Source organism: Urocitellus parryii, chromosome 5, assembly GCF_045843805.1.
Source record: "Urocitellus parryii isolate mUroPar1 chromosome 5, mUroPar1.hap1, whole genome shotgun sequence".
NCBI lineage: Eukaryota > Metazoa > Chordata > Mammalia > Rodentia > Sciuridae > Urocitellus > Urocitellus parryii.
The window spans coordinates 86329095-86355164 of record NC_135535.1 but is presented as its reverse complement, the minus strand read 5'-3'; the positions used below and the strand labels follow the sequence as shown (position 1 = coordinate 86355164).

The window sequence follows — 26070 nt, the reverse complement described above, 5'->3', positions numbered from 1 at the left end:
ATTTTGCAAGAGGCAGAAGACAAATTCACTCATTTTTATTCTGACCTTTAAAAGCCATGATAGAAATGCTCCATGATTCTTGTTTGAATAAGGAATGTTTTTTAGCTGGGCAGTTTCTGGATGTTTCTGATTAAATCTTGTAGCTCTGATTCAGCTCAGCGGGTGCTTAAATCCTGACAGCTCTCAGCCATAAACAATGGTGGCACCAGTCTGAGTGATGCAACTATTTTTGCTTTGAGTTGGTTGTGTGGGTGTGGGGGTGGTGGGGAAGAGAAGGAATAGGCAGGTGGGAAGAAAAGTGGAATCAATCAGTTTTCTCCTAAGTACGGAGTTCGACATTCACCATCTTTTTCCTGGCATAATTTTTTTGGGGGGTGGGGGTGAGCCTAGGGATTGAATCCAGGGCATTGTGCATGTGAGGCAAGCACTCTACCAACTGAGTGATATCCCCAGCCCCCCTACCATACTTTTATTTTTAAATAATTTTTTAGTTGTCAATTGACCTTTATGTATTTATTTTTCTGTGGTGCTGAGAATCGAACCTAGCGCCTCACACATGCTAAGCAAATGCTTTACTACTGAGCCAAACCCCAGCCCTGGCCTAATTTTTGATGTATGTGTATAAAATAACTCAAAAACTGAAATTCACAAATTTTCCAGTTTAAGTGTAGTTTTTAAACAGTACCAAGTACAAGCAGCAGGAACGGAAGATGAACATGGGCTGTACCTGGCTTTCGTATGCCAAGAATTACCAAGGCCAGCTCAGGACAAGGGGTGCTGCCCATACCTCCTGTGTTCCCTACCTCTGGTGAAATCTAAGGCACACCCTGTTGAGTCTTTGCAGCTAATGCTTAAATTGGTACACAGCTCTGCACTCAGCCACATCTGAATCACCACTTTCCTCTTTTTTCTAGCCAAATAACATAAGAGCACCAGAGGCTAGTGTAGAATTAAAATGTCATTTGAAAATACTGAGACCTCACAAGTATTCAGAAACATCATTTTACATTTCAATTCAGGACACTCACTGTGAAATGAACAGTCTAGGAGGAAAAACACGCTTAAAAATATGTTTCTAAATTTTTTGTGGTTATCAAAATTCTAATAGAAATAAATACATATCTCCCCGCAACAGACACACTTTTGGCCATTTAACTTAATGGTATATACATTGTCAACACTTCACCAAACCCCTATGGTCTCTGGCAACTACTTAAAAAACAAAATAGCAAAGAAAGGTAGTGAGCATTCAGGATATTAAAGGTGGTAAAGAAGTACTGATTTCTAGACATATAGTAGTAGTCTTAAATAAACAAGGATCTAGATATAATCTTAAGATACAATGATTTGTCTTTAAAAGTGCATTTTCATCAAGTAAAGCTCCAGAGTAAATCTGGAGGTTTTCTGACAAGTTTTCAAGGTATGGAAAAAAAACAGTCTGCAATTATTTAAAAAATTATAGAAAGTTGGTTGTGGGTGTAGCTCAACAGTGGAGAACTTGCCTAATGGCATGAAACCCTGGGTTTAATCCTCAGAACAGAAAGAGAAAAATAAAGCTACACACACACACACACACACACACACACACACACACGCGCGCGCATATATATGTGTGTATATCAAAAGGGTACACTAAATGCTCTATTAAAAAAATCAGTAGACTATATTACTATAGTATTTCAAATTTTGTTAATGGTTAGTGCACACTGAACTGATCTGAGACCTATTTCCTCATACAAGGTATTCAGATAGGAATATGCCTGCTATGTGGCAAACAGCAGAAAGCAACATATCTTCAAATCACAGTGACTTAAATCCCTTACTGTGACATCTCAGTAATTAGTACATCAAAAACAAAAACAAAGTCTTTATAACTTCTTGAAACTAAAACTGAAATCCAATTGGATCTCAAAAGCACAATATTCCTTGCCTTGGGAATTGGATTACCTACTCCCTCTTTCTAATTTTCTAGTTCTTATCTTTTTCAGTCTCATTGAAAATGGTCAAAACATAGCACAGAGCTGAAATCTGAGTGTATTACCTCCATCTTCATTTATCCAGTAAAGAAAAAGATTCATAGTTCCGACTTCCGTTATCTGATTATCCTCTCCATAGAGCCAGAGAACCTGCTGACAACCATTCTCTGCTGCTTCACTTTGGGCAAAAAGAGATGACCCATAATTCCTTTTAAGGGAGAGAAAATATTATGATTATTAATATGTCACCCTAAACCTCATCTTGAATACTGAAATATGTATGTCCTTAACTCACACATGGATGTAGTCAACATACTTAATGTTCTTAAGATGTTCAACATGTTCTTAATATATGTACTCTCTCTAGTTAACTCCAATACATTAAAGGAAAACCCATCAGAGAACCTAAATGATCTCTGCATACATCTGAGAGACAGCAAGCTAAAATCTCAGAATCCTAACAGGAAAAGTGATGACAAGAGAACACAGGTAAATAACCAAGTTAACAACAACACGTTAAAAGTATTTTTTCCACACACAAGCATTTTACATGACTTATTTAATTTAAACCTCACATCACTCAATACTATGTGTTACCCATTAACATTATTTCTGCTATTCAGATGAGAAACTGAGGCTCAAAAACTAAGCTCAAGTAGCAGAGCATTAACTGATGTTTTCTGATTTGAGATCTTTTAACATATTCCAAAACCACCAAGTAAATGCCTGGTGTCTGAAATTCCCAAAGGTGGAAAAAAAAAAAAATCCTGAGTTTGACCAAAAAGTATTCTGAAAGCTTGCTTTTCTTAACCCACATTATTTATCCTAGATTTTTTAAAAATCAAAAGAGCATAGCGTATCTTCCTGGAATGACAATGGAATTTAGTAACATTTCAAAATTACAGTTTATTTAAGCTTAAATGAGAAAATAACAGAGTATATTGCAAAATATGGATGACTGTTTAATGATAATCTTCAAATGAATGACTCTTGCTTTCCTCCCTAAGCTCCTGGCTGTACAATTCACTCTTCTTGGTTTTTGGAGAACATTAGGAAACTAGTTTGAGAAGCACCATATGGGACAATTGGGTATGGGAAATAAATCCTGCACCCACCCTTGAACTAAAGTCCCTAGAGGTGCACAGAAACAAACTAACTTCACTAAAACTACTACAAAGCAATAATGCAATCATCTGCAAAATACTTGATTAGGTCTTTTTAATTACCTCTTTCTTATAGGTGAGATGACAATGTGCACTGTTGTCTAAATAAAAGTATAAGTGCCAGAGCTATTATTATAATGAATATGAGCCACTTTCACTTGCTTATCTTCCTTTCCCACTGACTTCCCTCTTACAGAAACACAGCCCTTCCTGCAGAGCATCTTGCCTTGCTGCAATTCAACTCAAGGGTGAGTGTGTGAGCTAAGCTGCACATATCAAGCCCTTCTTTGGGTTCATTCATTTGTTCACTTTAATGTATGAAACCTAAAATATAAGTATTTTCTCCTCTCTAGGTTTGCACCTGCAAGGACACAGAAACCTAGCAACAGTGATCTTAACTCTTAGCTGGTGCATCACCACCCTCCTAGTTAAATGTGCCAGTGGATCCCTTTCCACTTAAGATTTCTAGAGTTGGGGACCATTTGGCCCAGCTATCCCACTTCTTGGTCTATACCCAGAGGACTTAAAAACAGCATACTACAAGGACACAGTCACATAAATGTTTACAGCAGCACAATTCACACAGCTAACCTGTAGAACCAACCTAGATGCCCTTCAGTAGATGAATGGATAAAAAAAATGTGGCATATATACACAATGGAATATTACTCAGCATTTAAAAGAGAATAAAATCATGGCATTTGCAGGTGAATGGATGGAGCTGGAGAAGATAATGCTAAGTGAAGTTGGCCAACCCCCAAAACACAAATGCCTAATGTTTTCTCTGATATAAGGAGACTGATTCATAGAGGGGTAGGGAGGGGGCAGGGGGTTAGCAATGATGGTGGAATGTGATGGACATCATTATCCAAAGTACATGTATGAAGACACGAATTGGTGTGAATATACTTTACAAACAACAAGAGATATGAAAAATTGTGCTCTATATGTGTAATATGAATTGTAATGCATTCCGCTGTCATATATTTTAAAAATAAATTTAAAAAGATTGCTGAAGTTGGTTTTCTGACTTGCAATTGAAAGAATATTGACTGGTAACTGAAATAGTCTAGAAATCGGTGAAAAATAGGCATGATACCGCATGGCTGGCTATCAATAGTGGAGCATGAGGTTGACTCACTCCAAAGTTATGCTGAAATTCACCGAATGATCCTCGGAACAGATGCCAAACATAAATTCTTGATCAATATGGAGATGATACAAGTCTGGCATACAGGATGCCTTTGTCTAATGACCATAAAAAATTACACTATGAAAACATGAATGCCTTCTAATAATGATATAAACCATACTATAGGAAGAGCCCAGCAGAAAGACTATGGGTTTGGGCTTCACAGGACTGAGTATAGCTCCTGTGCTTCTACTACAGACCAAACCCCATCCCACTGGGGGTTCGGCTTTGCAGTGGTCTTGAGGTGAGAAAGCCACCTACTATCAGCTACTGTTTGTTGAGAAGTGACTACTATCAGGCAGGGTACTAGGTACTTACTTACCTTATTTCACGGAATCATCTCAAAACAGCCCTATACTTTGTTATACTTTTGAGAACCAAGAGGACAAAAGGATTTGAAATACTGAATTTTAACCCTTTCCTGGGCTAGCAGTACCGACAGGTTGGGAAACAAAAGGAGGCCACACCTCCCTGTCAGCCACAGAAAGCATAAACAACTGATAATAAGGTGAGCCACGTTGCTAAGGTGTTATATTTGGTCAGTTAAATGCATTCTCCACTTGAGATATTTTCAACCTATGATGGGTTTACCAAGTTAAGTCCAGTGAAAAAAGCAAATCAGGTCATATTTTTGCTTCATCAATTTATTTGACTGACAAAAATATTTTGTTTTATGTCATATGTGTATGTGTGTGTGTGTATATATATATATATATACACGTGTGTATGTTTATATATGTGTATACACACACACATATATATATATATATATGTCATAAGTTGTTTGGAAAAAATAAATAACAAACACTAAGAAATAGGTTATATAAGCCTGTCACACCCCAATGTAATATGTTCAAAAATATTCAGTTGAATTTTAGCTGAATTTTCTCTCATTGTGATACAATGGTAAGATTTTGCCATATCTAAAAATAAATGTTTATTTCACATGTAAAATGCCCTTTAATCTATAAAAAAAAAAAAAAAACACAATGGGAATTCTTCCAGCATGAATAGCCTTTTAAATAAGGCTCTAAGAACAAAAAACACACCCTTTTGAGAGTATGCCTGAATGAAAACTACCTGGGCAGGGAAAGAGAAATTAAAGACAACTGATTCAATGCATTGAAAAGATTTTAATGTTTAGTATTTGACTGATTTATACATCATACTCTATAAATGTTTTATCTTTGATACAAAATTTTCAATAATTTTTCTCAGTTGTTCACTGTATTATAAATGCCCACAGAGAAATTGATATCTTTGTAATACTTATGGGTTCACTCCCATGTGCTTCTAATATTCAGAAGAGAAACATATGTCCTTTCGGTGGGGGAAATAATAACTGAAAAAATGGGAAAACTGCCTACGGAGAAAAAATTCAATGTAAATTTAAGTAGAATAAACATCTGGGAGATTAGAGATATTAAATACATCCCTCCAAGAGAGTAAATTCTATTGTGTGTAATCCAACTGATAAGGAGAGTCCAAGATAAAGAGAGTCCCCAAGATAAAATAAGAAAGTGAAAAAACCACCTACTGTTTGTTGAGAGGTGACTACTGTCAAGCAGGGTACTAGGTACTTACTTACCTTATTTCATGGAATCATCTCAAAACAGCCCTATACTTTATTATACTTTTGAGAACCAAGAGGACAAAAGGATTTTACTGTACAAAAATCAAAGATGCTGTGATCCAGTTTCTCTGCCTACCAGCCAATATATTTAGCCATTTATGCAGAAAGCTTTCTATGTGCCAAGCACTTTATATCATCTCACTTAATCTACATTAGTAAGCATTTTCACCCTGATTATAAGACTCAGAATAAATACAATACCCCAAGGAAATTAGCTTGTTTTTAAAATAAATACTTTAATCATTTATTTATTCACTTACTTTTTTTTATTTTTTTTTGCGCTAGTTTTAGGTTCAAAATGAAAGGAAGGTGCTAAGATTTCCCATACACTACTTGCTCCCACGGGCATTATCAATGTCCTCCCTTAGAGTGGTAAAAGAAAAAGCAAAAACTAACAGGTAATTGTGTGTGTCGGTGAGGGCACAAGGAGATATAAGGAGAAAGAAGCCTGACTTGTTGTGAATGAAAAAAGTGATGGGTACTAAAGATATTCCTGTGATGAAAAACCTTCTTCTAGCTCAGTGCTTCTCAAGTGTGGCTGCACATTAAGATATCCTGATGTTCAGTCTATACCCCACACCAGAGAAATCAAACTCTCTAGAGCTAGGAGGCAGGCATCAGCAAGGGGCTAGACTCCTGGAGATTTCACTGTGCAGCCAAATGAGGCCCATGAGGCTACAATTCCCCCTCAGCTCTGTGCTATTGTACTACTGTTCTCACTCACACTTAGAAATAAAAGGCTTATGTTAGCTAGGCACAGTGGTACACGAGTACCTCCCAAGTAACTCAGTCCTCTGGAGGTTGAGGCAGGTGGATCACAATTTTGAGGGCCAGCTCAGCCATTTAGGAAGACCCTGTCTCAAAATAAGGGGGACATAAAAAGGACTCAGGTGTGTGGCTCAGTGGAAAGACCGCTTGCCTACCATGTGTGGGGCCCCAGGTTCAATCCTCAGAATCTAAAACAAATAAAGAAGGCTTATGTTATCTCCAGGGGCTAAAAAACAGTGGAATAACCTTAGAATTAAGGAAAATATCATCTTTCTCTCCTTTCTTCAGAATCACTTAGTCAGCTTGTGTGAATCAATTGCTATTTAATAATACCAACTGAACACAGGGGTCCTAAAAAGTGCTTGGAGGGTAATTGCTGACTCAATTAGACTGAAGGAAGTCATAAAACACAAATCTTCCCTTGACTCCAAATGTCTCTGCCAACTAAATTAGCTGATACTCAATGCAAAATCATGTTTCCCTGTGTTTCTCCAGTTTAGAAGCCTAGGAATAGGGAGCCTGATGACATCTTGGAAACAATATGCATGTAGGTTAAAAGTCCGTCCTCTGGTTCCTGCCTCGTCTTGCCAGTGCTGCTTTCATTACGAGCTCCAAGACTCAGTCCTCTCTCATCTCTTCCTCTCCTGTAAGACTATTCAAATCAACTTCCATTGATCACAGAAGACCTGGGCCTTAGTCAAAGCATTTTTTTTTCTTTTTAAATAATGAACGTTATTCTTAAGAGTACTTTAAGCCTTAGAGAAAGTAAGCAAAAAGCACAAAGCGTTTTCATCTACCCCTTCCCCAGCTCCAGTTCTCCTCTTATTACCATCTTGCATTAAGTGTGGTCGACAAGTCCGAGGGTTATGTGAGGGTTCACTCCGTGCTTTAAAGAAATATGAACAGTTGTATATGCACCCGTTAGTGCAGACTCCCATGCAGTTTCTGAAGCTGAGCATGGAGACCAGATCTCCAGCCTGACCCTTGAGTCCTTCACAGCATCGTTGTCACCCATTTCAGCTCAGCTCTGCTCACTCAATACGTACTTCCTATTATCACTTTAAATGAACCATTATTTTTTTGATGAGTTAAGAATAAGGACAAGAAACATTTTACTTTATCTTCACAGATTCCTTTTCCTACATTATTCCTTTCTGACACTTTCAACACTTTCTTTTAACACTTTAACTATTTCACTCCACCTTCCACTTGCTTAATGGCTTCTGAACAGAAGTCCACTATAACTTTTTTTTAAGTTCAATCCATATTTTTAAATTTTTCCATATTTCTTATTGGTACACTACAGCCGTACCAACGGTGGGATTTGTTGTTTCATATTTGTATATGCACACAATAACATAATTGGGCTGCTATCATTCCCCCTCTTCCCCTCTTCTCACCCACTGTAATTCTTTTTGTAACTCCTATGTGCTTAAGGCATTTTTCTCCCTCTGGTTCCTTTTAAGATTTCCTGCATTGTCTTTAGTTTTTCAGCAGTCTAAAGATGATATTTGATGTTTCTGGTATTTGTCTTGCTTGGTATTCTTTAGGCCTCCTGTACCCAGACTTTGGTTTTTGTCATTCACTTTGGAAAATACTCAGCCATTATTATAACGAATATTTCTTCCCCTTCCCTTTCCCCTTCTGGTGTTCCAGTAATGTTCAACACATCATACAGTAAATATTAGGTCTACTGTTATATTTTTCCATTCATTTCTTTCCCCTTATTTCATTTGGAAAAGTTTCTACAGACAGAGCTCCACGCTCTCTGATTATTTTACTAGCTGTGTTCAGTCTACAGATGAGTCCCTCAAAGCAGTTGTTTATATCTACTACAGTGTTCTCTACTTTTAATACCTTTGATCTGTAAGAGTTTCCATCCTTCCTACAACACCTATTTGTTCCTGTAGTTGTCAACTATTGTCCATTAGATCTTATACATTAATCACAATTGCTTGACACTGCCCACTGTGCATTTTTGAATGTGTATGCTGTAACTGATCCTGGGAGGGTGTTTTAGTTTGGATATGAAATGTCCCCCAAAGGCTCATGTGTTGAAGGCTTGGTCTCCCGTGCAGCAGTGTTCAGAGGTACAGCTTTGGGGAAGTAAATGGATCACGAGAGCTCTGATTTCATTAGATTAAAGACTTGATGGCACTATTGGGAGACATTGGAGACTGTAGGAAGTGGGACATGATCAAAGGACTGGGTTCTTGGAGGCATGCCCTTGGAGACCATACCTTATCCCTGGCTCCCTCCTCTCTTCCTCTCTACTTTCCAGCTTCCACGAACTGGGCAGCTTTCTATTGTCATGCCCTTCCGCCATGATGTTCTACCTCACCTCAGGCTCAATGCAGTGGAGCCAGTCGAACAGGACTGGGACCTCTGAAACCATAAGCCAAAATAAAATCTTTCTTTCTCTCTGTTGTCTTCCTCAGTGTTGTGATAACGGCTGTCTTGTTGTCTTGTCTCCTATCTGTGTTATTTGTAACAGCAACGAAATGCTAGCTAACACAGGGGGAGGGGAAGAGAAGGGGAAAAGGAAGGAATGGAAAGGGCACTGTCTAAAACATCAGCCGTGTGTCATTCGACTCCGTGGCCTTCCTGAATGTACGTGTTTTATCAGGGACCAGATGATGCACATCACTATTGGAGACAGACAAGGAAGAGCCCAGCCTGCTTAATCCAGCCATTCTTATTCACCTATAGGGGCATTCCCAAACCAAGGCCAAGTCCACTCCTGAAACTGTCCAACACTTTTGAATGCTCTTTTATTTCCTGCCAGCTACATATGGCCTGAGACCAGCCTGAAAGAGCTGAAGTGGACTCCCCTCAGCCAGTTCGCAGCAGGTGTGGCTACAATCTCTGGCAGCATGAAAGCACTTCAGCGAAGCAGACAAGCTCAAGTACGGACAGCTGAACTGATTCCTGGTTTCTCTGCTGTAGTTCTTGCCTATATGTCATGTCCACCTTTCTCTCTCGTGAAGGGCCATGGGTTATTCTTTAAAAAAACTACCTCCTTTAAAACACTTAAACCTAAACAGGAAACAAAAAAAAATAAGCATTTGCATTTGCATATTATTATATGATTCACATTGAAGCCAAACATTAATTACTGCAGGATTGGGAAGGACTGTCTCCTTCAGAGAGAGAGGCTGACTTACCCTCCCATCTTGCAGTCTCCAGTCCCACCTTTCCAGGCTCTGACATACTTCGGGTTGGCCCACAGGGACACTGGATTAAAGGTTCCGCTTGAAAAATAAGGTCCCACTGGGCTTAAGATTACAAAGAGCAGGGCTTTGGTAGGCTTCTTGACTCCAAGAGAAGGCTGCAATAAAGTAAAAGTATACAAGTCTGTAATTTACGATGTAGACACTAGTCCTAAACTCCAGAGCTGACCTGCAACTATCTCCCAGCCAATTAAAGTCAAGTGACACGAAGCCTTTTAAGGTCTTTTAAGAAGGAAACACTTCTTGGCTTTGTTTTCTTTTTTCTTTCTTTTTATTATTGTCTTTATTATAATCATGTGTGCATACATGCATATACTTATACACATATATGTAAATTTTGGCTTTGCTTTCTGAGTTACAATTTTAGAGAACATGTGAATATATCAATTATTGTTGCTGATAGGACAAGGTTGCATTGACAGGAAATTGACAGAGGGAAAACCTCAGTCTCTAGTATTGGGAGAGGAAATACACTATCCTGCTTCTCTTAACTTGCCCTTCTGTTTCCCAGCCTAGACAACACTCCAAGACAGATCAGCGCCTCCAGCAGGTGACTGTTTGAGAGGATGCCATGCCCACATCTGCCTGGTGTCTCACTTAACAGAGAGCAAGAGTGTGGTTTTTCCAAAGGCAAAGAGACCAAGCACGATAAACACCATCAAAAGGGCAGGGGGAATGATTCAGGAGCTTGTATCATAAATAACACAGATAGGAGACAAGACAGCCGTTATCACAACTACCAGGAATCAAAAGTCAGCAATGCACAATCATGCCAATCCCTCCAACACAAAAGCAGCTATGTGGCATTAGGGCCAGTGAATTATTAAGGAAGAAAATTGAGAGACTAGAAGTTTTGAGGGCTACATAAAGAGTCACTGGGCTCTTCTATATAATCTAAGGCCACCGGAAATCACAAACCGAGTCAGTACTGGAGCCACATCTGCCTGAACTAGGCAGGGGGTGGGAAATATCATGTAGAGTGAGAGAAGAGAAGAGGAAACTATGTCCAGCTGCTATTGTGTTTCTATAATGTTGTCTGCAACTGGCCAAGTGGAGTTTGGGTGGGCAGGGGGTAGTTACCTGACTTTCCCTTATATGTTCTCCTCCTACTCCCTGCCTCCCAGTCCCTAGCCCACTACTTTGACATCAAGAATCATAGGTAAAATATTTGTGAGCATAACAAGAAGTGTGTATGTGCCCACTGAGGCCATCTGAAAAGTGTGTCCCTTTAGGAAACAGGAAGCTGACATTGCTAGCACCGTACAGGAACACAGGGACTCAGCAGAGCTCGGGAGGCCACAGAACAAACCCATGTGAGTGATGGATGAGTGAGTTAGAGAAATTAGCAAGCAGCAAGAGGTTCTGCTTCCATGCTGGTTTGTGTTTGTTTGTTTTTTCCACGGGGGGGGGGGGGGGGGGGTGTTAGATGAGAATAATAATCCCAGCGGCTAGGGAGGCTGAGACAGAAGGATCACAAGTTCAAAGCCAGCCTCAGCAAAAGCAAAGCATAAAGCAACTCAGTGAGACCCTGTCTCTAAATAAAATATGAAATAGGGCTGAGGATGTGGCTCAGTGGCTGAGTGCAATCCCCAGTACCCCCCTCTCCCCTCCCCCCCACAAAAAAAAGAAGGAGAAAAAAAAAGAAAATAAGAGCCTTCCACCAAGAAAGGATGAGGAGCCTGAGCACTTCATTTGCCTTTTTTTGGTTTCATTGTTTGGAAGGGAAAACGTCAGCATAGTATACATACCTGCGTTTCTTCCGGCTTAGATAAAACTTGATTATCTCATTTCTGTACTTTTATTTACCTATTAAAGAAAATGCCAATATCTCCCTTTCATGGTTGCTTTGGACCTTAATGTTTTAAATATTTTTTTTTACCATGAAAAGAGAAACTTCTCAATAATTTAGAGATACAATATACCAGGAAGTCTACAAGACTTACCTACCTTCTAGTTTCTGAATAAAATAGCTTATTTGTGTAAGAGCTGAAAGCGTTTTATTAATTATCACATGAATGCCTGGACAGTTTTTACTGGGAACTCCCGTATTTCACACGGCCTGTACTATATTTAAAGAAGTAACAATAACACATCATCATGGGATTTTTTTCCTGTGATAAATTTCACTTCCTTAAGGGTATAGGTGGTAGGGCATGTATCCAGCATACACTTGGCCCTGGGTTCCATCCCAGAACCTTGTTCACTTTCTTCCCTGGTATTTCCTTCCAATTTTAATTAACAAGTAAACTTCATTTATTCCACTAGGTGGTAGTATAGAGAGCACAGATAGAAAACAGGGAAGAATTCTACACATACCCGCTCTGGAAAAAAAAAATGTCTCCATGAGCCTTAAAGCAATGTTTTTATTTTTAGCAAGCAGGTAAATGATGGGCTACAGTTTTTCAGTGGCAAAAGAAATATTTGTTCATGTGAACTAACATTTTATATTCTGAAATTTAAGACTGGTCCTCTCAAGTCTTAGAAGTACTCTAAGTACTACTGGTGAGGATCACATCTTAGTCACCTTCCTCCTTCAAAGATCACTTACAAAAACAGTCTTTCTGTGTAAAGATTTCTATAGCTGGTTGCAGCGGCACACGTCTGTGATCCCAGCAACTCAGGAGGCTGGGACAGAAGGATTGTAAATTCAAGGCCAGCCTAGGCAACTGAGCCAGACCCAGTCTCAAAATAAAGCAAAAGGGGCTAGGGATGTAGCTCTGTAGTACAGTGCTAGCCCGGCATGTGTGGAGCCCTGGGTTCGAAAGACAGTACTTACATTTTAAGTCTCAGCACCAGGAAAGGAACTTGGTGATTGGGTCTGCTTATACTCTCAGGGACCATTGTTTGTTCCTCTGTTTAATTTGCCTTTCTATCCTAAAAAAAATAATTTAAATTCTGGGCTGCCACGAAGACTATTTTATTGGATAGTTTAATCAAATGATTATTAATAAAATTTTTAATGGCCAGATCAGATTTCTAATTAAATAAAGCAAAAGCCACAAACATACAGAGACAATAAGGATGCCAATGGCTAATCGAGTGGATGGGTCATTTTCAACAAGTCTGATACCCTGTGCACATTTTGATTGACTTTGAATTCTTCTCTACTAGCTTTTTGAAATACTTCAGCAGAATGAATGAGAAATTAAAAATTTTCACATGCAAAGCACATTACTTCACAACCACATTGACTTTGAGATAAAATACTAATGTATAAAAAAACAGAAGATTTTTTTTAATTTCATAGGCTTCATCTTACAACTTTGTTGTGATAATAAAAAAGAGGCAAATTGCAGGGAAACTGCCACTTCTTTCTGGGTCAGCCAGAAGTACCTCCACAGGAAGACACAACATGGGGTTGTCTGAAGTGAGCTCACCAAGCTGATAAAATTCTATTAGTCTGTTTGGGCCTAAAAGGCAGAGATGCGGCGGAGTAGCACGTGTCTTGAGCAGTTAAGAAGGAAAAAATGAAACTGCTAGGAATAACAAATGAGCACTTTTCAAAAAGAAGCATTTTCTTTAACCCAGAGAGCAGTCTGATTTCTATTTTGAATTCTGCTAGCTCTTAGAAAAGGTTACCAAGCAGATGCTGGTGGTCACATCTATAATCTCACTAACTCAGAAAGCTGAGGCAGGAGGATTGCAAATTCTAGGCTAGCCTCAGCAATTTAGTGAGGCCCTTTCTCAAAGTAAAAAAAAAGGGGGGGGCCAGCCTGGGGATGTCATCAGAGGTAGAGTGATAGAGAACCCCTGGGTTCAAGCCCTAGTACCACACAAAAAGAAAATAATACTGTAGTCAGGGGTGCTGTACAGGAGAGGATCCAGCAATGTGTGTGTGTGTGTGTGTGGGGGGGTATTGTGTGTGTGTGATGTGATGGTCACACCCAGAAGGAAAATCAATTTCCTGCAGTAAAATCAGTTGCTTTGGAAAAGATTTTTTTTTAACTTCAGTATTATACATTGTTTTTTGGCTTCTAAGATATTTTTATAATCACCGTCTTATGTATGAGAATACACAGGGAAGTCAGGAGTTACACTCCTATATTTACATTGAGGAAAATGAGACTCAAAACAAAAGATTTGCTCAAGAGCTACACTTAATCGACAGCTATTTTACACTATATCAAAGGTTTGAAATAAAAATGAATGGAGGACTTGGAATTCCCTACCCTAAAGAGAGCTCCTGGGCGAGGGCCTGGCTTGCTGCCCACATACTTGCGCTCCCCATGTTCCCCGCTTTCAATCCCTTCCCATTCTCCTACCTCCACATGCTCTCCTGTAGTATCTCCTCCACCCGGAACACTCTCCTTTCCCCCACCCCATTACAGACTAAATTACCGCATTATGTGGAGAGCAGGCTGGGCCTTGCTGAATCCTTCCATAACATGTAGAACAGCAGCTTTCAGGCTGTGCCTAGACCTGAGCTGTTCTATAGCGAGTGTAAGTGCTCGGGCAGAATGATGTGGTAATTTGTCTGGGCAAAGAGATACCAGGAGATGCTGGATATAGAACTTATCAAAAAGAACCTCCTTAAGCTACATAGTACAATCATAAGACACAGACAGATAAAGTAATCAGGCGAATAAAAATGACCCCCTGTGAATTTATCAAGTTAAATCGGAAGCATAAGAACACTGGAGCAGTCAAACTCCTATCTGAAAAAACCAGGCAGGCCTGTGAGCTTATCAGTTTCTCCACAAATTGATAAAATTCTCACCTAAAACCCATAAAAGGAGTAGCCTCCCAAGACTGACTAGATAACACACACCAACGCATCATCAGGCCAAGTGAATGCTTTTGTAAATGTATCATGAGGTCGACAGGCAACTATCTCCCAACTGTCACTGGGTTTTCAGATCAGCTCAGCTCAATCTCTCTGTTGGAAGTGGCCCACTTGAATGCTGCCCACCAGCCATCTGGACCCCAGCCTAGAACAGGTTCCATGCACTGACAGCTCTGTTCTCAGAACAGGTTCTCAGGCTGGTCATTAATCGCATCTGACCACCTGCAATGGCTCTTGCATTTGTATGTGGCCTTGGCCTTTGCTCTCTCAGTGTAGCCTCCTGAATCCCTGTAGCCACCCTGACCCTTTCTTAGCCTTTCCATAACCTATAAATATATCTACCATTGTGTGAAGCATGCTGTGACTTGAGTATTACAGATTAGAATAGTAATTAAGATGGGAATAAAAGAACCTATAATTGCCTGGCTTGTATCTACCAAGTACTCAATGAATTGCAACTGAAGAACACGATGTAGCTTGTGAATTAATTGTTAATCAATAAATTCTGACAGAGTAGAAAGACACAACCATGGACAGTCTGTGTTAATGTCATAGCTCACTCATGATAATTATGACTTGTCAATTTCCTGTGTTGAAGACTTAACCTCCAGTGTGACTGCACTCGAAGATGAGGCCTTTAAGAAAGTAAGAGGGGTTACATGAGGTCATAAGAAAAGGGGCTAATCCTATAGGACTGGCATCCTTACAGAATGAGGAAAAGCCACCAGTACTCTCTCCCTGTACCTGTGGAAACAGCCTTAGGCTGGTCATCTATACATGCCAGGAAGAGAGTCTCTCCAGAGAACAGCCCTATTAACTGCACCTTAACCTTGGACTTCCAGCCTCCAGGAAGTGATGAGCAACCGAAGACTCACTTGTATCCTCTTCCAATATGATCACTTCAATCTCAATTTCAATGTCATTTAAATGTCACTTCAGGAAACAAGCAGTCCTAGATCAGCCTAGGTGCTTTTAATGCATGTTACATGACATCTTGCACTTCAAATTTAGACAAGCAAAGTGGTATCACACTTTCTGATATCAACCTATTTGATTCTCTCCTTCTTGCTAACTCCATGAAGTACAGGACCATTTTTGTTGGGTAATTTATTCCATATTTTGACCAAATATTTGTGGCATGACTGTTCATCTTAATAAGATGTTGCTTTTAGAAAAAAGATGAGGGCCTCTATCATACTTGAAGTATTTTTTTGTGGGGGTTGCGGGGGGACAAGGGATTGAACTCAGGGGCACTTCAGCATTCAGGGACTGAATCCCCAGCCCTATTTTATGTTTTATTTAGAGACAGGGTCTCACCGAGTTGCTTAGTGCCTCACTATTGCCGAGTAATTATCTTGAGTTAATACGTAGATATGGAAAGAATGTTGAGGGAGAAGCAAAAGCCCTGAATTTCCTCAGAATTGCTATTATACAAATAGGGGACAGATCCAGGTTGTTTCCCTGTTCACAGGGACAAAGAGGACAAATTTAACACTTGACAAAAAGAAGGCTGAGTACGAAACTCTTAGTTTTTAAGTAAGAATGATTTAAAAATCAAAACAAAAGTGTACAGAAAACGAAAGAGGAAATGAAAAGACTAAAGGGACATACCGGTCTTACCCAGATTTCTTCCCAAGTAAAGATAGTGGTAATGACCGTATCTCCTCAGAGGGTTGGTACCAGGATTAGATCAGATAATAGTTGAAAAGTACCCCAAGGCCGGATCTTTTTTCAAGCAGTCAACAAACAGCAATAATTATTATTTTTACAAGTAACAATTGATAAGAGTAGTAGTGTAGTGGTGGTAAATCAATCGATCTGTGCCAGAACAAAGAGATGAAGACAACATTCCAATGACTGCAGCTGCGACCCTGGCACTGCACGCGACACTCCATGTGGGGACCATGGAGAGGGAGCACTAGGGAAAGACATGGGGGGTTATATGGATGTCCTGGGAAATGTGGTTTGGTAAACTGAAAACCTGTCCTAAGTAGAACTGCATCATGGTTGGCTGGTCAAGAACACTTGCCAGGGAAATGCTCGGGGGAGCTGGAATGAGTCACCCTCAGAAAAGCCATGCCTCGCTTCCCTGGCAGGAAGGGCTCCAGGTCAGGAGTCACAAGCTTCAGCCTGCTGCTTTTACAGTGCCACTGGAACAGGCTCGATCATTTATAAGCTAGCTATAGCTGCTTCTGCACTGAAAAGGCAGAGTTGGGTAGCTGTGTGGTCTGCAAAGCTGAAACTATTTGTTATCTGGCCAGTTTCAGAAAAAAGGTTGTTGGTGCCTTCTCTGGATAACAGGAAAATGCTTATTGAACTGGGAATGACCTCGGAGCCAGGATCTCCTCCCAGGCTCCTGATGTGGACCTTGTGAGTCCACCCAGTTTGTTTCAATTGATTAGGACAAGCACTGTGCTGGACTAGAACAGAGAACAAAAACAGTTCGGGTGCTAACATTCATGCTGCAGACCCAGAAGAGGCAAGGCCAACCCCAGCTGAGCAGGTGAGGGAGAAGATACTGATCCTGGTAATCAAGAATATTACATTTAAATGAAGGGCCCACCCGAAGACATGGGTGACAATAAGAGTGTGTGTGTAAAATTGGAAGCTAAAGAAGGCAAGTCCTCCCATCTGGTCACATGCCACTGGCCACCTACACTGCTGCCACCATCAGGAATAGACCATGATATAGAGTTTTAAATGTTTTCACCATCAGCTTTGCTTTTCTGTCAGCTTAGAAAGATGCCAGAGCTCTCATTTAAATACAGTCCCTCTACCCTAAAGCCTGAGACTCGAACTAGCTGTCCATGTCTCTGCCCCACCAGGTAGCAGAATTCCTTACCAGATCGCACTAACTCACCAGCATAACGTGTCCCACTCTCCCTTGACTCCATAATATTCAGTCTCTCAAGCCCAAAATTGAACTGAAATACATTGATCAAGATCACTAGGGACCTATCTTCCTGTTGCCAAGTTCAGGAGACCATTCCTACCACATTTTATTGGTTCCAGGGACTGGATTTGCCACAGTTGCTCCCCTTGCACCTCGTGCTTTGCTTGGCTTCCAGTGCAACAAACTTCTCCTGCTTTTCTTTCTACCTGATAGACAGACCCCACAGCTGTTCCTCCTTTTTTCCTAAACACCTGCCCACAGCCTAATCCTTGCCTTGTCTGCATCTCTTTCTCCAGTTATTCTCATAAAGACTTCACCAGGGTCCTGTCTTAAAAATACTTTTTATTCTAAAGACCAGAGTGTATCACTCAAATTCCAAATTCTCCCAGGAATAATGGACTTGCACACCAAGTGAAATCAATGGCTTAGGTTTCTGCACCCTAAATTCAAACCATCATCACTCCAATGAATAAAAATTATCCTTCTTCCCTGACCCAATAAACGGTCAGAATCCTGTCGGTAAGGTCCATAAGAAAAACTTGACCTCTCTTCTCTCACGTTCACATCCAATCTATCATCAAATCATGTGAGCTGCAAAAAAAATATCACTGAGTCTCTTTATACACACTAGGGTATATCTATAATATAAATATAGACTTTAAGTGTAGGCTTTCTAAATTTAATTTTCCTGCTTTACTCATTTTAGCACTAACACTTCTATTTGTTACATGAACATAATAGTAGATCCACAGAAAATCAGCTAAATAAACTAGGCTACCATATTTCAGATTCTAAGATGTCCATCTATTTTCACTCTTCACATGTCTGAGATGTGGACTCAGCACTTTGGTACTGCTATTGGCTAAGCAGTGGAGCAAAGCTGTCACAGCCAGCCTTGCTCATAGCAGAGTTCATGCAGTTCGTCCTTCTAGTGGATCTTCAAAAAGTTACAGGATGATTTGGTACTAAAAAGTACACAGAAAGGAACAAAAACAGGGACACGCACTGAAAGCAAAAAAAGGAAGCTCCCGGCCTTCCCAAGCTGAAGCCAAAGCAAAGACTTCAAAGGCCAAGGAGGCAGAGCTGGAAGAAGTCCACGGCACAAAAAAGAAGATCCACCTCTTCTGTCATCCCCCTCCAGCGGCGCAAGACTCTGCAGAGAAACAAGCTTGACCACTATGCCACCATCCGGTTCCCTCTGACCACTGAGTCGACCATGAAGAAGACAGAAGAGCATCAGATCAGACAGGCTGTGAGGATGCTCTATGACACTGATGTGGCCACGGTCAATATGCTGATCAGACCTGATGGAGAGGAGAAGGCCGATGACTGGCTCCTGACTATGATGCTTTGGGTATTGCCAACAAAATTGGGATCATTCAAACTGAGCTAGCAGGCTAATTCTAAATATACATTATTTCTCACCAATAAAAAAAAAAAAAAACACAACAGGAGCTGGATGTGTAAAAGTGCAGAAAATACACAAGTTGATGATGATAAACAACTGCTGTGCTAACTAGAAAGAAATTGTGAAGGGAAAAGACATGATGTAAAAACATTAAAAAAAAAAGAGGCAGTGAACAAAGGGAATTCTTTTCAATGGAATTGATATCACTATAGGTAAAACTGTATGTATAATATAAAGATTTTACCAGGTGATTTTTTGAAAAAATGCATCTGTGAAATGTGCATGTCCTTATGCTCCCTGTGGAGTGAACCACAAATAGAGCGACCTGTTTGGGACTGATAAATTTGATCTCTAGCCTTTCTTCAGCCACTTGAAAAATGGCAGGGGAATTTTAAGATGTGAACTCTAATAACAATTTCATACTGAAAGATTTCCCAGGAAATGTTGAACAGAGAAACAGGTCATGTGAGATGATTAAAAGGTTGTTCTGCATTATTCAAATTGTATTCTGTAGTCTGTGCATCCAAACGCAAACTGATCTGTAGCTGAGCTCAACCAGAAATTTATTTAGAGACAATCCAAATTCAGGACTATGAAGTTAAATGAATATGAAGAATCAAACAACTTTCACATCAGCCAAGATCAGCCTGTCTTTGAGAACACCTGTTTTGATAAGGGCAAATTTGCTGGTAGCTTGCAGACAGATCTGTAGTAACCAGTCTGCAGCCTGATTAAAGGTGCTGGGTGCTAACTACTGTGGGGCTGTCCCTAGACCTGACTCTACCCTTCTTATTGGCTACTTCTCAGCCCTGATATAATTTAGGTATAAATTATATAATTCAGTGATTTTCTCACTCTGTTCTCTTATTCCACCACCTTTCAAATGTAGAGTACCATGAAACAGGACAGAGATACAAGGAAAAAAGTGGAAGATGAAAAAGGATTTTAGAGTCTGTGGCTGGAAGTATTTTCACTATTGAGACCACAATCCTATGAAGCCTATATGTGTACCCATGTGTGTGCATTCACACTGCTGAGCCTGCATTAGAGAAAATGGGTGGTTTAAAACAGCAAAACTTGCTTCTTTGGATGTGGGGTTGTGAAGCTTCTAGTACTAAAATAAACCTGAAAGTCATGATTTTAACTTCTTGTCTGATAAACTAAAATCATTCATGTACATATTCCTCATTTAAATATTTTTATTGTAGAGTCTCTGGGCATAGCTCAGTGGCAGAGGTGTTGCCCTCAATCCACAGCACTACAAATACATAAATAAATGAATGTTACGATTTCAGATTTTACCTTAATTTAAAATTGGTACATAATCAGCAAGAGTTTGAAGCACTCTAACTTTTAATTTCTCGCTTAAGTTTCTTTTTAAAAATTGAATAATTTTATTTGTTTTATAATAAAAACCTTGCTTTAATATTATAAGGTACACTGCAGGTCCGTCATGCTCCCAGTTACTTTTGGGGCAACAAATGTCCCATTCAATGACCCAGAAAGCAGGAAAAACAAGAACTTTCAGAGTGTGTAGAACTGGTATTTACAAGTTTTTCTTACTGAAATCTTCTCAGTCTACACAGGTATTGCCACAGCACTTGCTTTGATGCTCAAATGCCTCAGAAATATGTTCATTATGTGGGTCCTACAAAAGGTTCAATTGTTAGCATGCAAGCAAATAGTACTAAATAATATTACCTAAACTATGGCTGCCAAGTACTAGATCTTAATAATGAAATCAAATTACAAAACATTTCCTTGTAGAGCTATACAAAAGACAAATTTTTAATAACCTACAAATAAACACTTCGGAAGATTTTAATTAAAATAATACTGAAGTTTTTTTTCTTTTTCTTTTTCATTTTTTTTTGAATGTGTGTGTATGTCTTAGTGTGGATTGAACCCAGGGTCTTGCTGTGATAAGCAAGTGCTCTGCTACTGAGCCATATCCCCAGTCCCTGAAGTTCTTTTTAATATGAGAAATCTTTGGCAATGCAAATGATTTTATTCTCTAAACTTTTCATAAAACTTTCATGTACAATATGTCCAATAAACTATATGTATTTATATATTTGCATGCTACACAGATACTATAATTCATGTTGCTAATTTTGTGTTTTAACTTGTGCATTAAGGTTTAACATTGTGTTTGAATGGGAATTTAACAAATTTCCCCCAAAAATTATCACCCACTGGTGGCCTTATATTTTTTACTAATTCCTACTCACAGGTTGTATGTTAATAATAAGTTAAACATGTTTTCCAATATTTTATTCTTCTGCTTAATATAATCTTAAATATAAAAGGATTTAGTAATGTATTTAATTATTTTTCACGTTAAAAATTTCACAAAAACATTGGTATAAAAGGTACATACCTGTGAAGACAATTAAAAGTTAATTATAAAGAATGTAAAGATGTGAAGCGCCCTTTGCAAATACAATGAAATTTATAAGTTACCAACAGAGCATGTACATGGTAGCTACTGAATCTTACTGAGCATGAGAAGTGATAAGTAATACAGGACTGTCACATCATGGCCCATGAGCGTGAACTTAACACCCTCCTCTCAATGAAGGTCAGCTCTCAACTTATAAATATTTCCACCTTGCTGCCAGCTTGCAATCTTTAGAGTAAATAAAGCTTTAAGACCACCAGATACATAGGCATGTGATGCCTTAACAAGATCTGAGATAGTGACACTCTTGAAAGTGGTTAAGAAGAATTGCAGAGTGTGTCAAATTACAGGGTCTCCACAGATTTTGATTATTTATGTCTTGACTGGGACCCTTACGTGTCTATTGTGGAATACTGAGTATTCTATCAAAAAAGTGACTGCCACACCAGAGAATACAATTGGACACATCTGATCAACTAGGAGGCTCTCCTCTCCCCTCTCTACGGGTGCCTCTTTTTTGATGGTGCAGGGGATGGAACCCAGGGCCTTGCACATGCCAGGCAAGCACTCTACCACTGAGCTACACCCCTAGTCCCTATATCTCCTAATGAATCACACACACACACACACACACACACACACGCTCATTGGAAGAAATCCAAATGCCTTTGGGACATAAGGCCTAGTTAATCAGCTAATCTAAACATGAAAACAATATGAAAGAAAAACATGAAGACCAGCAGCAGAAAAGACTTTTTAGTCTTTTTGCCCTTTTAGGGCGAAATCACATAACTGACAGAAGTGTGCCTACAATCACTCTGTGAAGACAGTGAGATGACAGAAGCCACCATAAACCCCATGGAACATGGAAGACTGTGACTTATCAAGTGATCTTAAGGCCGCATTGTTCAATCCTGCCATTCCAGCTCCTTGTGAACTCTATTTTCAGCATTTTCTATTTGGAAGAGGACCTCCTATTCTGAGTCCTTACCAAGAAATCCAAAGACTTCAGGAAAATAAAAATAAACATTAGGAGCTCTCCCTCTCCAAATTTCTGAACCAGCACCGCTACACCACCTTAGAGCAATGCCGCCATGCTGGCAGACATCACACTCATGCACTTGAGAAATGATGATTGGTCTTGATGGGGGAGGGCAAACAACATTGCTCTTTTCTCATTCACTGGCTGATTTGTGTTTTGTCTATGGCTGTTTTAGTACTTCAATGAGAGTGGAGTAATTGTGACAGAAGCCACATGGCTCCCAGCGCCTGAACTGTTTACTGACCTTTCACAGAAAATGTCTGCTATCTCGTCTTGACCATCGGGAGAAAGGAGCCATTATAGGTGCTTTTTCAAGCTAAGGACTGAAGATTTCCAGCAAGAACAATTGATGCTAACTTGCCCACCCAAATACTCCCAAACAGGAAGTCAACCTGTACCTCAGTTCCAATAAATGTGGGACGAATGTAGAGACTGGCAGAGGTGGAGTAGGGCACCCATTCTTGATCCAACTGCACAAGCTGCTGAATACACTCCAGAAGCTCTTCCTTGTCAAACACCTGAAAGAATGAAAAACCCAATGAATGGCCTTCTCCCAACATGCCAAAGAGAAATAGTCCTCATGGGCACTCCGAAAGGTAGTACAGGAATATATTTTCAGGACTACTTGAATCTGTTTTTCAAGATTACTGTCCTAATTAGCTCTAAAGAAATGTAATTGTCTTTATTCACAAAAACAAAATAACAAAATAAAAAGTAATCATAACAAACCCAAACAAAAAAATATTTTTCTGTAATATTTTTCCCCAAAAAACATGGTTGAATTAACTATTCATATAGGAAAGATAAGAAATTACATCCCATTGGGCCCAGTGGTGCAACCTATAATCCCAGTGGCTTGGGAGGCTGAGGCAGGAGGATGGCAAGTTCAAAGCCAGTCTCAGCAAAGGCAAGGTCCTAAGCAACTTTGTGAGATACCTCTGGGGATGTGGCTCAGTGCTTAAGGGCCTGTGGATTCAATCCCTGACATGAAAAAAATAAAATATAAAAAGATTAGCTCTCTGTCTTTTCCTTACCCTTAAATTCACTCTAATGGGATTTTATACTTAAGTGTGTGACAAAATATTAAGACTTTTATTTAAAAATAGAGAATCTCTATGACCTTATGAAAAGTAACTATTTGGGCTGGGGTTGTGGCTTAGTGGTAGAGCACTTGCCTAGCACATGTGTAGCCCTGGGATCAACCCTCAGCACCACATAAAAATAAACGAATAAAATAAAACTATAAAAGAAAGAAAAGTAAATATTTTTAACTAAGAGATGAAAAGTAGCCAGGCTTGGTGGCACATGCCTATAGTACCAGTGACTCAGGAGGCTGAGGCAAGAGGATCCTAAGTTGGAGGGCAGCAGTGAGGCCCTTAACAACTTAGTGAAACCTTGTCCCAAAATAAAAGATACAAAAGAGCCGGGGATGTGGTTCAGTGGTGAAGCACCCCAGGTTCAATTCCTGGTACAAAAAAAAAAAAAAAAGAGTGAAAGAAATGTAAATACAAATCATTAAGGAAAAAAAAATCAAGTAAATATACCTATTTAAAATTTTAAGGACCTTTGATCTTCAAAGGATTAAAAAAAAAAAACGACATAATTGATGAAATTGGTAACATTTCCAACAAAGGATTATAGTCAAAATGGGTCCAGCTATCCTGAACATCAGAAAGAGACAGACGATCCAACAGGAAAACTGGGCAAAGGCAAAGAGCACTTATTTCCAAGGAGAAAGGGTTTTTCATATCCCAGATGGGTGACAGTTTGTAAAACAATTAAGGAGTTACTCCACTGCGGGGCAGAGAAACATGCTTTCCGAGAGATGATGGGTTACCCATGGTGGAAACCCATCAGAAATAAGTATCATGACACTAGGATTTGCCTATTTAAACACTAATTTTGAACAACAATCACGGTGTAACAATGTTACAAAAACTGAGTTCCCATCACGGAGATGTATCACCTGCTTAGATCTCAGATACTGCTCTCTAGAGATAAAATGTAGTGAATTTAGTGAAAAGAAAATCTGACTAGGAGTCAAAAAAACTGGATCTAATGTTTTTCCCTGTCCTGTTGTGTGACACTGGTCAAGTCACTCAAACTCTCTGGGCCTGAGTTTTCTTCTCTGTACAAAGGTGCTACCCTAAATTTTACTATAAAGATCTTCTTGACAATGGCTTATTGTTATGATTGACAGATATGGAAAAGTGAAGCCACATAACACCATTGGCGGCAGAGAATGATACTACCCTTTTCCTCCCAGTGACCTAGCTGTAATGGGAAGAAGAACAAAACTAGGATCTAGTCCAAGACTGTACTTTAAATTTCTTGGTGCTACCATACTGTGGCTTCCAAAGGAGGTGAGGACAGCCAGGGTTATATAACCAAGCAGAGGTAGCAAAGGCCTGGTGCAAAAAGAGGGGCTACTTGGCTTTCACTGTCCTCAGACTTCCTCTGCACACAGCCTGGGCCCAGCTCTCCAGGTTAGACCTGCAGATGTGTCAAGGAGGGGGGCTTCTTTCAGTTCAGAAAAGCAACCTGGTCACGGAAGCCATCTGTCACCTCCTACTTTATGTGTACCTTAGGGTCTAAACTGAATGCATTTTAAAATAAACTCTGCTCCATGACAATATTTTGGCCAGGATACAAGGGCCATGAGAAACCATTTTTGATTTGATATTCTTGTTTTCTTTTCTCTAAAACAAAACTTGGAATAATATAATGAGTTACATCACTGCATATTTGCTGGTGTCTAAAGCAGTTAGGTCAAACATCATCCAAATAACTGCTGCATTCTGTATTTTCCATTTTCAATACCATAATTTCATGTGGTCTTTAAATTTTATTTTAGCTTAAAACATGTTTTTCTTCCTTATCCTTTCATCTTTCATATATACATATTAATCCCCCACAGCCCTTCATAAAGAAGCAGAAATATTGTGACCTCATCAAACGGTATTGCCTATGTCCTTATATTTCTACCTCAATGATTAATCATAAATAACTTCAACGTTCATATGATTTGTAATGAACATTCACATAATCATGCAGAAATGATTTTGCGTGGTGATTAAACTCAAGTGACCCATGGAGTTAAAAAACACTTCTAAATTTACGTACCGGCAAAGTGGCTCTCACAGCAGACTTACACATTCTCTCCATGTTGAGTTCTGGCCGAAACAGTCGAATTTTATTATCTACTCCTCGAAATGCCTTTAAACCTTCAAATAACTGAGGATAAAAGAGAAATATATCTTATAAGGTTTCTGAATGAAAATCACTCCTGTGTTCAAAAGGTATCATTCAATCATTCACCACGTAAAGCTGTTGACATTGGCCTCTACTGGAGAGGATTACATCTAGGAAAGATAGGAGTCAACAGCATTGGGTATAATGACTGGGAAAAAAAGGAAGTCCTTTTATTAACAGAATAAGGTGGGAATTCGGATTGCTGTTGCCCTAGCAGGGGTTATATTACTAAATGGCACACAGTAGACAGACAGTGTTGTCAATCACAGAACAAGATTAACTGTCTGGACCATGAAGATTGAGAGAAACGACAAGCTCTAAGCTACTCA

At 39.5% G+C, this 26070-nt stretch overlaps 1 protein-coding gene across 8 annotated transcripts in view; it reads right to left on the bottom strand.

The window, feature by feature from the left end:
- Bcat1 (branched chain amino acid transaminase 1) overlaps positions 1-26070 on the bottom strand; it is a 61940-nt gene that overhangs the window by 16464 nt on the left and 19406 nt on the right. For 3 of the 8 annotated variants that reach the window (XM_026392361.2, XM_077798818.1, XM_077798816.1), the window contains exons 4-7: positions 25613-25723; positions 22888-23007; positions 9897-10060; positions 2042-2184 (exon numbers count right to left, since the gene is read on the bottom strand). In XM_026392361.2, the coding sequence (XP_026248146.1) occupies positions 2042-2184; positions 9897-10060; positions 22888-23007; positions 25613-25723 (538 nt within the window). Of the gene's footprint in view, positions 1-2041; positions 2185-9896; positions 10061-15489; positions 15517-22887; positions 23008-25612; positions 25724-26070 lie in introns of all 8 variants that reach the window. The other 5 variants (XM_077798817.1, XM_077798821.1, XM_077798815.1 and 2 more) reach the window with 4 other exon arrangements.